The sequence below is a fragment of the Phyllobates terribilis genome, unplaced genomic scaffold (assembly GCF_046119375.1).
Source record: "Phyllobates terribilis strain yellow unplaced genomic scaffold, ASM4611937v1 Scaffold_411__1_contigs__length_1673714, whole genome shotgun sequence".
NCBI lineage: Eukaryota > Metazoa > Chordata > Amphibia > Anura > Dendrobatidae > Phyllobates > Phyllobates terribilis.
The window spans coordinates 629,726-644,257 of NW_027363171.1; the positions used below are offsets into that span (position 1 = coordinate 629,726).

Consider the following 14,532-nt stretch of genomic DNA (forward strand, 5'->3'; position numbering starts at 1 on the left):
AGTATGTATATATTCTGTACTGTATGTGTATAGGGTCAGTATGTATATATTCTGTACTGTATGTATATAGGGTCAGTATGTATATATTCTGTACTGTATGTGTATAGGGTCAGTATGTATATATTCTGTACTGTATGTGTATAGGGTCAGTATGTATATATTCTGTACTGTATATATATAGGGTCAGTATGTATATATTCTGTACTGTATGTATATAGGGTCAGTATGTATACTATACTGTATGTGTATAGGGTTAGTATGTATATATTCTGTACTGTATGTGTATAGGGTCAGTATGTATATATTCTGCACTGTATGTATATTGGGTCAGTATGTATATATTCTGCACTGTATGTATATAGGGTCAGTATGCATATATTCTGTACTGTATGTATATAGGGTCAGTATGCATATATTCTGTACTGTATGTATATAGGGTCAGTATGTATATATTCTGTACTGTATGTACATTTATAGAGATAAGTACACGCGCGGCGGCTCCGCTCCGTACACCTCTCACACACAAGGCTCCGCTCCGTACACTTCGCACACGCGCGGCTCCGCTCCGTACACTTCGCACACGCGTGGCTCCGCTCCGTACACTTCGCACACGCGCGGCTCCGCTCCGTACGCCTCGCACACGCGTGGCTCCGCTCCGTACGCCTCGCACACGCGCGGCTCCGCTCCGTACGCCTCGCACACGCGCGGCTCCGCTCCGTACGCCTCGTACACGCGCGGCTCCGCTCCGTACGCCTCGTACACGCGCGGCTCCGCTCCGTACGCCTCGTACACGCGCGGCTCCGCTCCGTACGCCTCGTACACGCGCGGCTCCGCTCCGTGCGCCTCGTACACGCGCGGCTCCGCTCCGTGCGCCTCGTACACGCGCGGCTCCGCTCCGCGCGCCTCGTACACGCGCGGCTCCGCTCCGTACGCCTCGTACACGCGCGGCTCCGCTCCGTACGCCTCGTACACGCGCGGCTCCGCTCCGTACGCCTCGTACACGCGCGTCTCCGCTCCGTAAGCCTCGTACACCTCGTACACGCGCGGCTCCGCTCCGTACACCTCGTACACGCGCGGCTCCGCTCCGTACGCCTCGTACACGCGCGGCTCCGCTCCGTACGCCTCGTACACGCGCGTCTCCGCTCCGTAAGCCTCGTACACGCGCGGCTCCGCTCCGTACGCCTCGTACACGCGCGGCTCCGCTCCGTACGCCTCGTACACGCGCGGCTCCGCTCCGTAAGCCTCGTACACGCGCGGCTCCGCTCCGTACGCCTCGTACACGCGCGGCTCCGCTCCGTACGCCTCGTACACGCGCGGCTCCGCTCCGTAAGCCTCGTACACGCGCGGCTCCGCTCCATACGCCTCGCACACGCGCGGCTCCGCTCCGTACGCCTCGCACACGCGCGGCTCCGCTCCGTACGCCTCGTACACGCGCGGCTCCGCTCCGTACGCCTCGTACACGCGCGGCTCCGCTCCGTACGCCTCGCACACGCGTGGCTCTGCTCCGTACGCCTCGCACACGCGCGGCTCCGCTCCGTACGCCTCGCACACGCGCGGCTCCGCTCCGTACACCTCGTACACGCGCGGCTCCGCTCCGTACACCTCGTACACATGCGGCTCCGCTCCGTACTCCTCGTACACACGCGGCTCCGCTCCGTACACCTCGTACACACGCGGCTCCGCTCCGTACACCTCGTACACGCGCGGCTCTGCTCCGTACACCTCGTACACGCGCGGCTCCGCTCCGTACACCTCGTACACACGCGGCTCCGCTCCGTACACCTCGTACACGCGCGGCTCTGCTCCGTACCCCTCGTACACGCGCGGCTCCGCTCCGTACACCTCGTACACACACGGCTCCGCTCCGTACACCTCGTACACACGCGGCTCCGCTCCGTACACCTCGTACACACACGGCTCTGCTCCGTACACCTCGTACACACGCGGCTCTGCTCCGTACACCTCGTACACGCGTGGCTCTGCTCCGTACACCTCGTACACACGCGGCTCTGCTACATCCACACTGTAAACCCCTCCTGACCCCACACATGAACTTCAGCTCATCCAGCACCATGACAACCAGCACAGCAGAGTCCTGCATCCACTGAGGCCCCTGATCATGTGACCCCTGACTCCTCCCCTCCTGTGACCTCATCACAGCTCCTGTGCGCACAGAGCAGCCATATATGTGGTGGCGGCTCTGCAGGTGGAGGTATGTGGAGACCCCCATTACTCGGCGCAGGGGGCATTAACCCCTTCAGCACGGAGACTCTTTTGGGGTCTTGTGTTGCCCCTTTATAAGAATCATAAGGTTTTTGTTCTGTTTCCTGTAATAGATACATACGACCCAACTATGGAGACAGGAAGGTGGAAACGTATTGTTCTCATAGTACAGGACCCCTTTACTGACCCCACAGTGTAATGCCCCCATTATGCCCCTTATGCAGGATGTATGATGCCCCCCACACAGTGTAATGCCCCCATTATGCCCCTTATGCAGTATGTATGATGCCCCCCACACAGTGTAATGCCCCCATTATGCCCCTTATACAGTATGTATGATGCCCCCCACACAGTGTAATGCCCCCATTATCCCCCTTATGCAGGATGTATGATGCCCCCACACAGTGTAATGCCCCCATTATGCCCCTTATGCAGTATGTATGATGCCCCCACACAGTGTAATGCCCCCATGATGCCTCTTATGCAGGATGTATGATGCCCCCCACACAGTGTAATGCCCCCATTATGCCTCTTATGCAGGATGTATGATGCCCCCACAGTGTAATGCCCCCATGATGCCCCTTATGCAGTATGTATGATGCCCCCACACAGTGTAATGCCCCCATGATGCCTCTTATGCAGGATGTATGATGCCCCCACAGTGTAATGCCCCCATTATGCCCCTTATGCAGTATGTATGATGCCCCCACACAGTGTAATGCCCCCATTATGCCCCTTATGCAGTATGTATGATGCCCCCACACAGTGTAATGCCCCCATTATGCCCCTTATGCAGTATGTATGATGCCCCCACACAGTGTAATGCCCCCATTATGCCCCTTATGCAGTATGTATGATGCCCCCCACACAGTGTAATGCCCCCATGATGCCTCTTATGCAGGATGTATGATGCCCCCCACACAGTGTAATGCCCCCATTATGCCTCTTATGCAGTATGTATGATGCCCCCACACAGTGTAATGCCCCCATTATGCCCCTTATGCAGGATGTATGATGCCCCCCCACACAGGGTTTCGCCCTCATTATGCAGTGTGATGATGCCCCCCCACAGAGTGTAATGCCCCGATGATGCCCCCACACAGTGTAATGCCCCCATTATGCCCCTTATGCAGTGTGTATGATGCCCCCACACAGTTTAATGCCCCCATTATGCCCCTTATGCAGTATGTATGATGCCCCCACACAGTTTAATGCCCCCATTATGCCCCTTATGCAGTGTGTATGACCCCCCCCCCCCACAGTATAATGTTCCCCCAGTACCGCCTGAGGTCCTGCTGTTGGAATAATCCCTCTGGAGAATGTTTTTTCCTTTCCCTGCTCCCCTCCATATATACCCTCGAGCATGTATACAGGAATGTAGGGGAGCAGGCCTTACTAGATATCGAGGCTTTGTACAGTAATATACCGCATGGGGATGATATCAGAGGAGTAAGACATTTCTTGAATTGAGATCAATAGAGTGTAGCAGACATAATGACTTGATGGAGGATCTTCTAAAATTCACTCTTATTCATAACTTCTTTCTTTTTGATAGGAAGTATTTCCACCAGCTCAGGGGTACTGCGATGGGTAGCCTCTGTGCCCCCTTATATGCTAACCTATCCCTGGACTGGTGGGAGGAATCCTCAATATTCAGGGATGGTCATAAGTGATGGCATCCATATATTGAGGTATGGTACAAATATATTGACTGCATTTTTATCACCTGGTCAGGGACGAGTGAACAATCTTTTTAATTTGTCGGGGAACTCAACATCAATAGAGTGGGCCTTAGATTTACATCTGAATTTATTATAATAATAATTTTTATAGCGACAACATATTCCACAGCACTTTACAATTTTAAGGGGGACTTATATTGACAATACAGACTTTACAGAATAAGCATAACTCAGAAATTAAAAGGAGTGAGGGCCCTGCTCGCAAGCTTACAGTCTATGAGGAAATAGGGGAGACACAAAAGGTAAAATGTACGTATATTGTATAATACTGCCTTAATATACTAAATAGAGTAAGTATATAACACCACATGAACTGGTCGCCAGCCAGTATGTGTACAGTACAGACAGAGGCTATTCAGTGCATGGATGGTATGAGCATGATTTTGAAGAAAATTTTAATATGGGCCAAACTGGGACAGTTAGATAAGTGTGTTGAGGTGATAGGCCAGTATAAAGAAATGTTTTTTTAGGGCACGCTTTAAACTGTGGGTATTGGGAATTAATCAAATTGTCCTGGGTAGTGCATTCCAAAGAATTGGAGCAGCAGAAATCTTGGAGACTGGAGTGGGAGGTTCGGATTACGGAGGATTTTAGTTTTAAGTCATTAGCAGAACTGAGGGCACGGGTAGGGTGGTAGACTGAGACGAGGGAGGTGATGTAGGGCGGTGCTGAATCATCAAGAGTTTTGTGGGTAAGAGCGATAAGTTTATATTGAACTCTGTATTGGATGGGCAATCAGTGCAATGACTGGCACAGGGAAGAGACATCGTTGTATCGGTTGGTGAGGAATATGACCCTGACTCCTGCGTTCAGGACGGATTGGAGAGGGGAAAGTTTATAAAGGGGGAGATCGATAAGTAAAGAGTTGCAATAGTCCAGACGAGAATGAATAAGAGCTACATAAGAGTTTTTACAGAGTCAAAGGTAAGAAAATTTCTGATTCTAGAGATGTTTTTAAGGTGTAGATGACACGAGCGAGCGAGTGATTTGATGTGAGGAGTGAAGGAAAGATCTGAATCAAGCTTGACCCCAAGACAGCCGGCATGTTGCTGGCGAGTAATGATGGAGTCACAAACAGAAATGGCAATATCAGGCATAGATAGGTTAGTGGAGGGAGGAAATAGGAGTAGTTTAGTTTTTGACAGATTAAATTTTAGATAGAGGGAGGACATAGTGTTAGAGACAGCGGAAAGACAATCACTGGTATTTTGTAATAATGCAGGGGTGATGTCCGGAGAAGAGGTGTATAATTGGGTGTCATCAGCATAGAGATGGCACTAAAAACCGAATCTGCTGATTGTTTGTCCAATAGGAGCGATATATAAGTAGAAAAGAAGGGCTTCTAGGACTGATCCTTGAGGAACCCCGCCAATAAGGGGGAGGGGAGAAGAAGAGGAGCCAGCAAAAGACACAGTGAAGGAGCAGTCAGAGAGGTAGATCCACAGTGTCGAATGCTGCAGAGAGATCCAGGAGAAACAGCAGGGAGTAGTGACCATTAGATTTGGCTGTTAGTAGATCATTAGAAACTTTAGTGAGTTCAGTTTCAGTAGAATGTAAAGAGCGGAAACCAGATTGTAAAGGGTCAAGAAGGGAGTTATCTGAGAGATAGCGTATTATACAAGAGTGGACCAGTCGTTCCAGGAGTTTAGATATAAAGGGAAGATTGGAAACAGGTCTGTGGTTAGCAGCACAGTTCTGGTCGAGGGATGTTTTTTTAAGTAATGGATGTATGCTGGAGTGTTTAAAAAAGGAGGGAAAAATACAAGATGAGAGGTAGAGGTTGAATATTTTAGTTAGGTGAGTGGTGACAGCTGGAGAAAGGGATTGAAGGAGATGTGAAGGAATAGGGTCCCTGGTGCAGGTGGTAGAGCGAGAGGAAGTAAGGAGCCTTGTCACTTCATCTTCCGTGACTGGTTCGAAGTCAGAAAATGATCAAGATACAATGTGGGAGGGAGGAGCATGCATAACATTTGGGGATTGAGAGAAAATTTCCTGTCGGATATGGTCAATTTTTTCTTTGAAATAATTGTCCAGATCGTCAGTGCTGAGGTTTTTGGTTGGGGCCTGTGCTGTTTGATTAAGGAGAGAATGAAAAGTGTCAAACAGGTGTTTAGGATTATTGGGCCATGAGATGATGAGGTTGTTAGGCTGCATGCACACAATGCTTTTTTCATGCGTTTCCGCTGCGGAAACGCATCAAAAACGCATGGTAATCCGCACCCCATGGTCCCCAATGGCATTCCGCAATGTCAATGCACATGCTGCGGATTTTTCCGCAACTTTTCTGCAGCGCTCATAAATCCACAGCATGTTCATTAATTTTGCGGAAGCGCAGCGGAAGCCATGCCATTGACTTGCATTGAGACGCATAGAATCCGTGTCTGTACATTTGTACAAGCGGATAATATGCGTTTCAATGTGCAGATGGTACCCAGTTCTGGAGGAGAGAAGACTCTCATCCAGACCTGGGTACCATTGTACCTGTAAAAAAAAGAATAAAATAAAAAATAAAGTTTATATTCACCTGTCCGGCGGCCCCTGCAGCGCTTCTCCTTCCAGGACCTGAAATGACGTCGCAGTCATGTGACCGCAGGCTGTCTCGCGAGATGCTGGCAAGCCAGGAAGGAACCAGGAAGGAGCGCGACAGCACACACGGCGGCATCGGAGGTAAGTATAGCTTTATTTTTTTATTTTTACGGTCACACTGTATAAATCCATGCCGTTTGCATGGATTTATACAGTGTGACCTAGTTGTCAAGCACTTTCCAAGTGATACTATCGCCTGGAAAGTGCTTGTCAGTCCGCATGCGGAAACACATGCGTTAACGCATGTGAATCCGCATGTATTCCGCATGTATTCTGCAGGAAAAACGCATGCACAATCTGCATGCGTTTTTTCCGCCAGGGAGATGCATAAATGCTGCAGAAATTTTCTGCTTCATTTCTGCATCGTGGGCACATAGCCTCAAAGTAGGTTTGTTTGGAGAGGTGAAGGGCGGAGTTATAGGTTTTAAGCATAAATTTATAATGGAGGAAATCTTCAGCCAGATTAGATTTTGTCCACAGCCGTTCGGCACACCTGGAGCCCCGCTGGAGAAAACGTGTTTGCAGCGTGTTCCAAGGTTGTCGCCGTCTGTGCCGAGTTGTTCTCTGTGTAGAAGGTGCGCCTTCATCCAGGGCACATTGCAATGTTTCGTTATAATGCTTCAGTGCAGAGTCAGGGCATGAGAGGGTGGAGATTGGGGCCAATGATGATTGCAACATTTTCATAAATTTCTGGGTGTTAATGCCATGTATATTTCTATAAGTGTGGAAAGTGGGGGTGTCTTGAGCAGGGTGACAGTTCTGGACAGAGAATGAAAGAAGGTTGTGATCAGAGAGTGGAAGAGGAGAGTTAGTAAAGTCATGTATTGAACAGAGCCGGGTGAAGATCAGGTCAAAGAGTATTTCCATCTTCATGTGTAGGAGAATTAGTAAGCTGTGAAAGGCCGAAGGAGGAAGTTAGCGATAAAAGATGAGCGGCAGATGGGAAGAGGGAATCGCCTATTGGGATGTTAAAATCTCCCATGATGAGGGTGGGGATGTCATAGGATAGAAATTTTGGAAGCCAAGTGGCAAAGTGATCCACAAACTGAAGGGAGTGGCCCGGAGGGCGATACACAGCCGCCACTCGCAGGGAGAAGGGCAAGTAGAGTCTGACTGTGTGGGCCTCAAAAGAAGGGATGAAAAATGAGGGTACTGAGGATATAACCTGAAAAGTACATTTTATTTAAAGGAGCAGACCAACACCAATTATTACCAGTTGCCTTTCCTGCATGTACTGATCAAGAAGGATTGTAACGGGACCCTAGGGACACTCATCTACCAGAAACCTTCAAGCACTAATAAACTACTGAAGTGGGATAACCACCACCCCCATCCCCATAAAAAGAGGAAAATCCAAGGGACAATTTTTATGGTTGAGAAGGTACTGCTCGACTGTCACAGATTTTAATATACAGGCAATAGACCTGAACACCAGATTAAGGGATGAAGGGTACTCGTGGTACATTTTGGATTCCGCATCATCGTTTGCAGAAAAATGGTCTTATCCATCAGCTTATCTTTTCCTCATTCAGGTCTCTACAATACCGGATCCTCTCAGTGAAGATCGTCTATATAAGAAAATTTTCCTGATTTATCCAGGAAAATGATGGACAAGATGGTGGAGGGGATATTACACCTCACCCTAGAGATCCTCTTCCGGCTTACTGGAGAGGTGAGCGATTCTGATGACGTCACATTACAGCATTCTTGGAAATAACAGATGGACAGAACTAGAGAGGTGAGGACTCTGGAAATGTCTGTAGTGAGATTTATTAATGTGTCTCTCCATAACCAGAGATTAATCACGGGGCCTCCACCTCACCCCCTAATACATGAGGACATCAATGACCAGAAGATCCTAGAACTCGCCTACAAGATAATTGAGCTGCTGACTGGAGAGGTGACACTGCTGGGAATGCTGGGACATTATACAGTAACGCTGTGAAGGGATCGGGGGGATGACGGTATCATTGTATGTGTCAGGTTCCTAAAAGATGTCAGGATGTCGCCATCTATTTCTCCAGGGAGGAGTGGGAGTATTTAGAAGGACACAAAGATCTGTACAAGGACGTCATGATGGAGGTTCCCCAGCCCCTCACATCACCAGGTAATAGACAGGACTAAATACACACGGCCTATAATTATCTGTATGTAAAGAATGAATTCAGTCCCTGTATGTGTTTCCTCCAGATCTATCCAGTAAGAGGACAACACCAGAGAGATGTCCCCGTCGTCTTCTTCCACAGGACTGTAAACAAGAAAATCCAAATGTTCCTCAGGTAGATAGAGAGAAGGTGTCATGAGATCTCCCCTATGATGTGTAGACGGCTGTAAATGTCATGTCTTCAGTTCTGTTTTATCCATCATTATTATGTTTTATATTTGTGTAATGAGAATGGTGGAGATGGCAGGATTAGAGCTGATCATAGATGGGACTTCTCATCTGTCAGTGACTTTTACAATATTTGTTTCAGGGTGAAGATCTGACCCATATTAATACTACAGAGACATATGTGAGGGGTGATGAGTGGTGTAAAGAGGAGATTCCTACATATGACTACACAGGTGAGCAGTAACCACTGAATACAGAGAAGTCCCTGTCTGTGGCTGCTTTATCAGTGGTGTAGTCGTATCACAATCGTGTGATCACCATTTTGCCGCTAGACTCCAACATTCTCCTCCGTTCGAAAATATTCAAATTACTTTGTGTAATTGTGAAAGACCTTTTCTATAGAACTTACAACCTGAAGGATCCACCTACCCCCTGGGATTAGGAGACGCTGACCGTTACCTGCCCAGGTCTGTAAACTATAAAGCCAAATGACAGCGTACGTAGAATGTGCTGACAAATTAAAAAATCACTTGAAGAAAAATATGATGGGCCTGTAAGAGAAAGCGGAGGGTAATGATGCTGTTGGCTTCCTAGATCCCTGATATCTTATTAGATGAATCTACCTTCTCTCCCTTCTGTGCTGCTGAATGTGCTCATATGGTCCCTACAAGACCAGGTCCAGTCTTTCTGGCCAAACTTCACTTTTATGATCGACAACATTAAATGTCCAGTGAGGCCAAGTGTGAATTTCTGTACAATAAGAACAGAGTTTCCCTTTATCCTGACTTTTCAATTTCTTTTGAAACCAACTAACTTCAAACAGGATTGTCATAAACTACACAGAAAACATTACACCTGTGCCATGATATATCTCTAAGCTGTGCGTGGCTGATGGCTGTAATATACAATTATTCATGCCTGCAGGAGATGTGTTGGCATGGCTCCAGCCCTGGTTTCATGGATCCACTCCACATCATAAATAGTATTGAGCGAATTTGTTCGGCATTTCAAATTCGGGTTAGTTTTCGGGGTTCCGGCTTGTTCGCGCCAAATGGTCCACCATAAATGAGTGCAACTCCAGTTTAGTGTTGGATTTCTCCCCTCATACATACGTGGTTGTTGGGGATGTTACATGTTTATATATTCTTTATTTTTTTTACATATTTTTATTTTTTTCACTCTCTATGATAGTTTCATTCTGGTGGGATCGGCCGGCCTCACTTATGTGAGTCTGTAACTCCCTGGTCGTCTTTCAAAAAGATCTCCATTACCTCTTCCAAATGCCTGAGATCTAAATTTAAAACACCTCAGCTCTTCAGTATTATAAAAAAGTTCTCTTTGAATGTCTAATATTTCTTCTTGACACTCATCTGCCAGAAAATATTGGCCCTTAGCGATAGTTTAGATTGAGAAGAGCCCCCGAGCCCCATACTCTAATTACCCCAGAGAGGTTTCACCACTAGTTACTCATTTTTCTCTGATGAAGACTGTTCAGTTTGGTCATTTCAGTAGATGTGTTATTGTCTGTAGACACAGTTTTTGACTTCAGTAATCCTCTGCTTTAACCCCTTCCCGCAGTCAGTATTATGTTTCTAATCAGGCCCCATTTTTCAAATTTGACTTGTGTCACTTTATGTGGTGATAATTTTCGAATTCTTCACAAAGGATAATAGGAAACAAATGGACCTTACAAATTATTTTCCAACTTCTTTTGAATCTGACAATACCCTATATACGGTTGTACACTACTGTCTGGGCACATGGGAGGTTGAGAAGGGAAGGAGCGCCATTTAGCTATTAGGAATGCTCAAAAGATGGCTACCATGAACAGGCTTATAACTATCTACCCTGTTTACAGATTTCACAAATTACTTTGCTCATCACCCTTTAACTCTTCTACATGGATCTGAACCTACACAGAGACCCCTAGGCTTGGGCCACGGTGTTAACTGCTATTCTTTGGAGTGAGATGGAAAGAAGAATAGTCAGGTAGCCGGGTCAGAACCAAGAGGATAGAAAAAATACAAAATCAGAAGACACCAGTAGTCAGTAAACGGGCCGAGGTCACAACAGGAAACAAATACACAAGCCGGGAGCTGAGCACAGAGGACTGACCCAGAGGAGAACAAGGCTGTATCTGGCAGCTTCCGGCAATATGCTTCCAGCTTTAGTAGGGTGCGGTGCTTTCCAAATTGCTGAAGCAGGGAGCAGATTACTCCAGCTGGACTGCACACACCCATACTGCCAGACTGGATGGTACTACTGGTCCCAGCAACCCTAATCTTAGTGGCTGGACAGAGCCTGTACCTTTTACTCCTTATTTGGGAGGCAGAATAAACAAACAGGTGAACACCACGCTCCACTGGTTCATCCTATGAGGTTTTCTATTAGATGGTCATTGTCCAGTGAATTTTTTTTTTATATAACTTGCCTTTTTTACAGACAATTTAAGTAGAAATGTTCAAAAATATAAAATTCAAGGATTCTTTATTAAAAAATAATAATTGTTTTTATTCTTGGCAGATGTCTGTACCAGGAGATCAGAGAGACAGCTGACATCTTCAGTTTTTAAATCAGATAATTTTCAGATCCCCCAGGATACAGTTGAAGTGAATGCCATTACTCCAGATTTACCATCATCCCTTCACAGCCAAGATCTGTCATCTGATCCTTTGAAACACGTCCTGTCTTCTGATTCATTACCGACTACTAAGGAAAATCAAAGTCACAAAATAAGCATTAAAAAACAAACTGCTCCTAAAGCAAAGAAGCCATTTTCACATTCAGAATATAGAAATAGTTTTCCTCTCAAAAAGTCTTTTCTTAAACATCAAAAAATTCACACAGCGAAGAATAGATTTTCTTGCTCCAAGTGTGGGAGATGGTTTAATCAGAAATCAAGTCTTGTTAGGCACCAGATAACTCACACAGGAGAGAAGCCATTTTCCTGTTCAGAATGTGGGAATTTTTTTACAGAGAAATCAAATCTTATCGCACACCAGAGAACCCACACAGAGGAGAATCCTTTTTCATGTTCAGATTGTGGGAAAAGTTTTGTACAGAAATCAAATCTTAATATACATCAGAGAACTCACACAGGGGAGAAGCCATTTTCATGTTCAGAATGTGGGAAATCTTTTACAGAGAAATCAACTCTTATCAACCATCAGAGAACACACACAGGAGAGAAGCCGTTTCCATGTTCAGAATGTGGGAAATATTTTACAGCGAAATCAAATCTTATCAAACATCACAAAACTCACACAGTTGAGAAGCCTTTTTCATGTTCAGAATGTTGGAAATGTTTTGCAGAGAAATATACTCTTATTAAACATCAGACAACTCACACAGGGGAGAAGCCTTTTCCATGTTCAGAATGTGGAAAATGTTATAACCATAAATCTAGTTTTCTTAAGCACCAGAGAACCCACACAGTGGAGAAGCCATTTTCATGTTCAGATTGTGGGAAATGTTTTGTACAAAAATCATGTCTTAATATACATCAGAGAACTCACACAGGGGAGAAGCCATTTTCATGTTCAGAATGTGGGAAATGTTTTGCAAAGAAATCAAATCTTTTCAAACATCAGAGAACTCACACAGGGGAGAAGCCTTTTCCATGTTCAGAATGTGGAAAATGTTTTACAGAGAAATCAACTCTTATCAACCATCAGAGAACTCACACAGGAGAGAAGCCATTTTCATGTTCAGAATGTGGGAAATATTTTACAAAGAAATCAAATCTTATCATCCATCAGAGAACCCACACAGGGGCAAAGCCTTTTTCATGTGCAGATTGTGGGTAATGTTTTGGACAGAAATCACATCTTAGTAAACATCAGAGAATTCACACAGGGAAGAAGCCTTTTTCATGTTGAAAATGTGGGAAATGTTTTAAACAGAAAGCGCATCTTGATAACCACCGGAGAACCCACACAGGGGAGAATGCCGCAACTACACCCAACTAGTCTCTGTACAGACAAGAAAGGCCCTAGCTGTACAACTAAAAACGCCACCACAGACCTAACTCCCTAATAAGTCGTTGAGGAGTTTCTCATACCTCCTGAGGAACCAGAGGGGAGGCTGCAACAAGGGGAAAGGAAAGTATGAAGTAAAATACGAAAACCCTGAATGACAAGCAAAAACACATTCATATAGGGCAAAGAAGGCAAGCTAAGGAGAACCAAAAATAAAAGGAACAAGTATAATCTCCCAGAAACCTAACATTGTTAGACTTAAAAGGTACTGGGAGGAAAAGCACACTGACTGGGAGGATAGTTTCACCTTTGTGGTGAAACTTATAAAATTCATCCTCACCTGTATATGTAAACCTGTCCGTTTATAATGACCACTGACAAGATAAAGATTCCCAACTTACATGAGGATTACAAGATCCCAGGTACTTTCAGCTGCATTAAATCTAATGTAATGTACTTAATTATATGTACCAATTGTCCAACTGGGGGTCTGTATGTAGGGGAGACAGGGCAAAAACTTAAAACAAGGATGAATTCTCATCGCCACACAAAAAAGAAAAAAAGAATAGATCTACTTGTGGCCACACATTTTTACGGCCACAACTGCTTATCCTTTTCCGAAACTGATAGTTCTGCTTAACATCACTTGTCTTATCTATTGCATTATTCCTGTGCCCTGTTGTGTATAAATATGTGACTCTTCAGATTTTGTGTTATACTATGTCTCATGAAGAGACATGAGTAGTCTAGAAAGCTTATTGACTAATGGCTAACTCAAAAGATTGTATCAACCACTGAGGACTCTCAAATTTTAATATTTTTCTCCATACAGCAATTTTAAGATCTCTCTACAGGTGTTCAATGGGATTTAGATCCAGACTCATTGCTGGTCAGAACTCTCCAGCACTTTGTTTCCATCTATTTTCTAGGTGCTTCTTGAAGTATGTTTGGGCTCATTGTCATGCTGGAAGACCCATGACCTAGGACTAGTGTTGAGCGAGTGTGTTTTGTTCCGAGTATTTACAGCTGCTCTGTTATGTTTGAATCGCTCCCGTGTGCATGATTTGCGACTGTTTGGCAGCTTTATTACATGTGAGGAATGTGTAAGAAATAGACATTCCTCACATGTAATAAAGCTGTCAAACAGTTGCAAATCATGCACATGGGAGTGATTCAAACATATCACTGAGCAGCTGTAAATACTCGGAGCTCGGCCCGAGCATACTCGGCGAAAGGGTTAATAGAACATACTCGCTCAACACTACCTAGGATGCAAACCCAGCTTTCTGACACTAGGCACTATATTGTGACCCAAAATCCTTTGCTAATCTTCAGATTTCATGATGCCTTGCACACAGTCGGAGGCAGCAAAGCAACCCCAAACCACCTTTGAACCGCCACCATATTTGACTGTATGGGTTGTAAATTTATTCTTTATGCTGTGTACCTTGGGCAAAGGAACATGTGGATCTCTAAAGATGAACTTATAACCTTGAAATTGTTGAGAACCAAAATTGTTGATAAATATCAAGTCCTCAGACAGTTCTCTTCTCCTTTTTCTGTTTTCTCCATGCTTAGTGTGCCACACATTTTCACACAATGCAAATATTGAATCAACTTCTCCCTTTTTTATCTGGTTTTAGGTGTGATTTTCATATTGCCCACACCTGTT

General features: G+C 45.4%; 1 protein-coding gene across 1 annotated transcript; it reads left to right on the plus strand.

The window, feature by feature from the left end:
• Window positions 1-2,119: 2,119 nt before the first annotated feature.
• On the plus strand, window positions 2,120-13,988 carry LOC141225679 (uncharacterized). Its single transcript, XM_073667085.1, has 7 exons — window positions 2,120-2,212; window positions 8,084-8,223; window positions 8,347-8,451; window positions 8,535-8,658; window positions 8,742-8,830; window positions 9,026-9,116; window positions 11,407-13,988. The coding sequence occupies exons 2-7, from the start codon at window positions 8,155-8,157 to the stop codon at window positions 12,687-12,689; spliced, it is 1,761 nt and encodes a 586-aa protein (XP_073523186.1). The 5' UTR covers window positions 2,120-2,212; window positions 8,084-8,154; the 3' UTR covers window positions 12,690-13,988.
• Window positions 13,989-14,532: the final 544 nt, after the last annotated feature.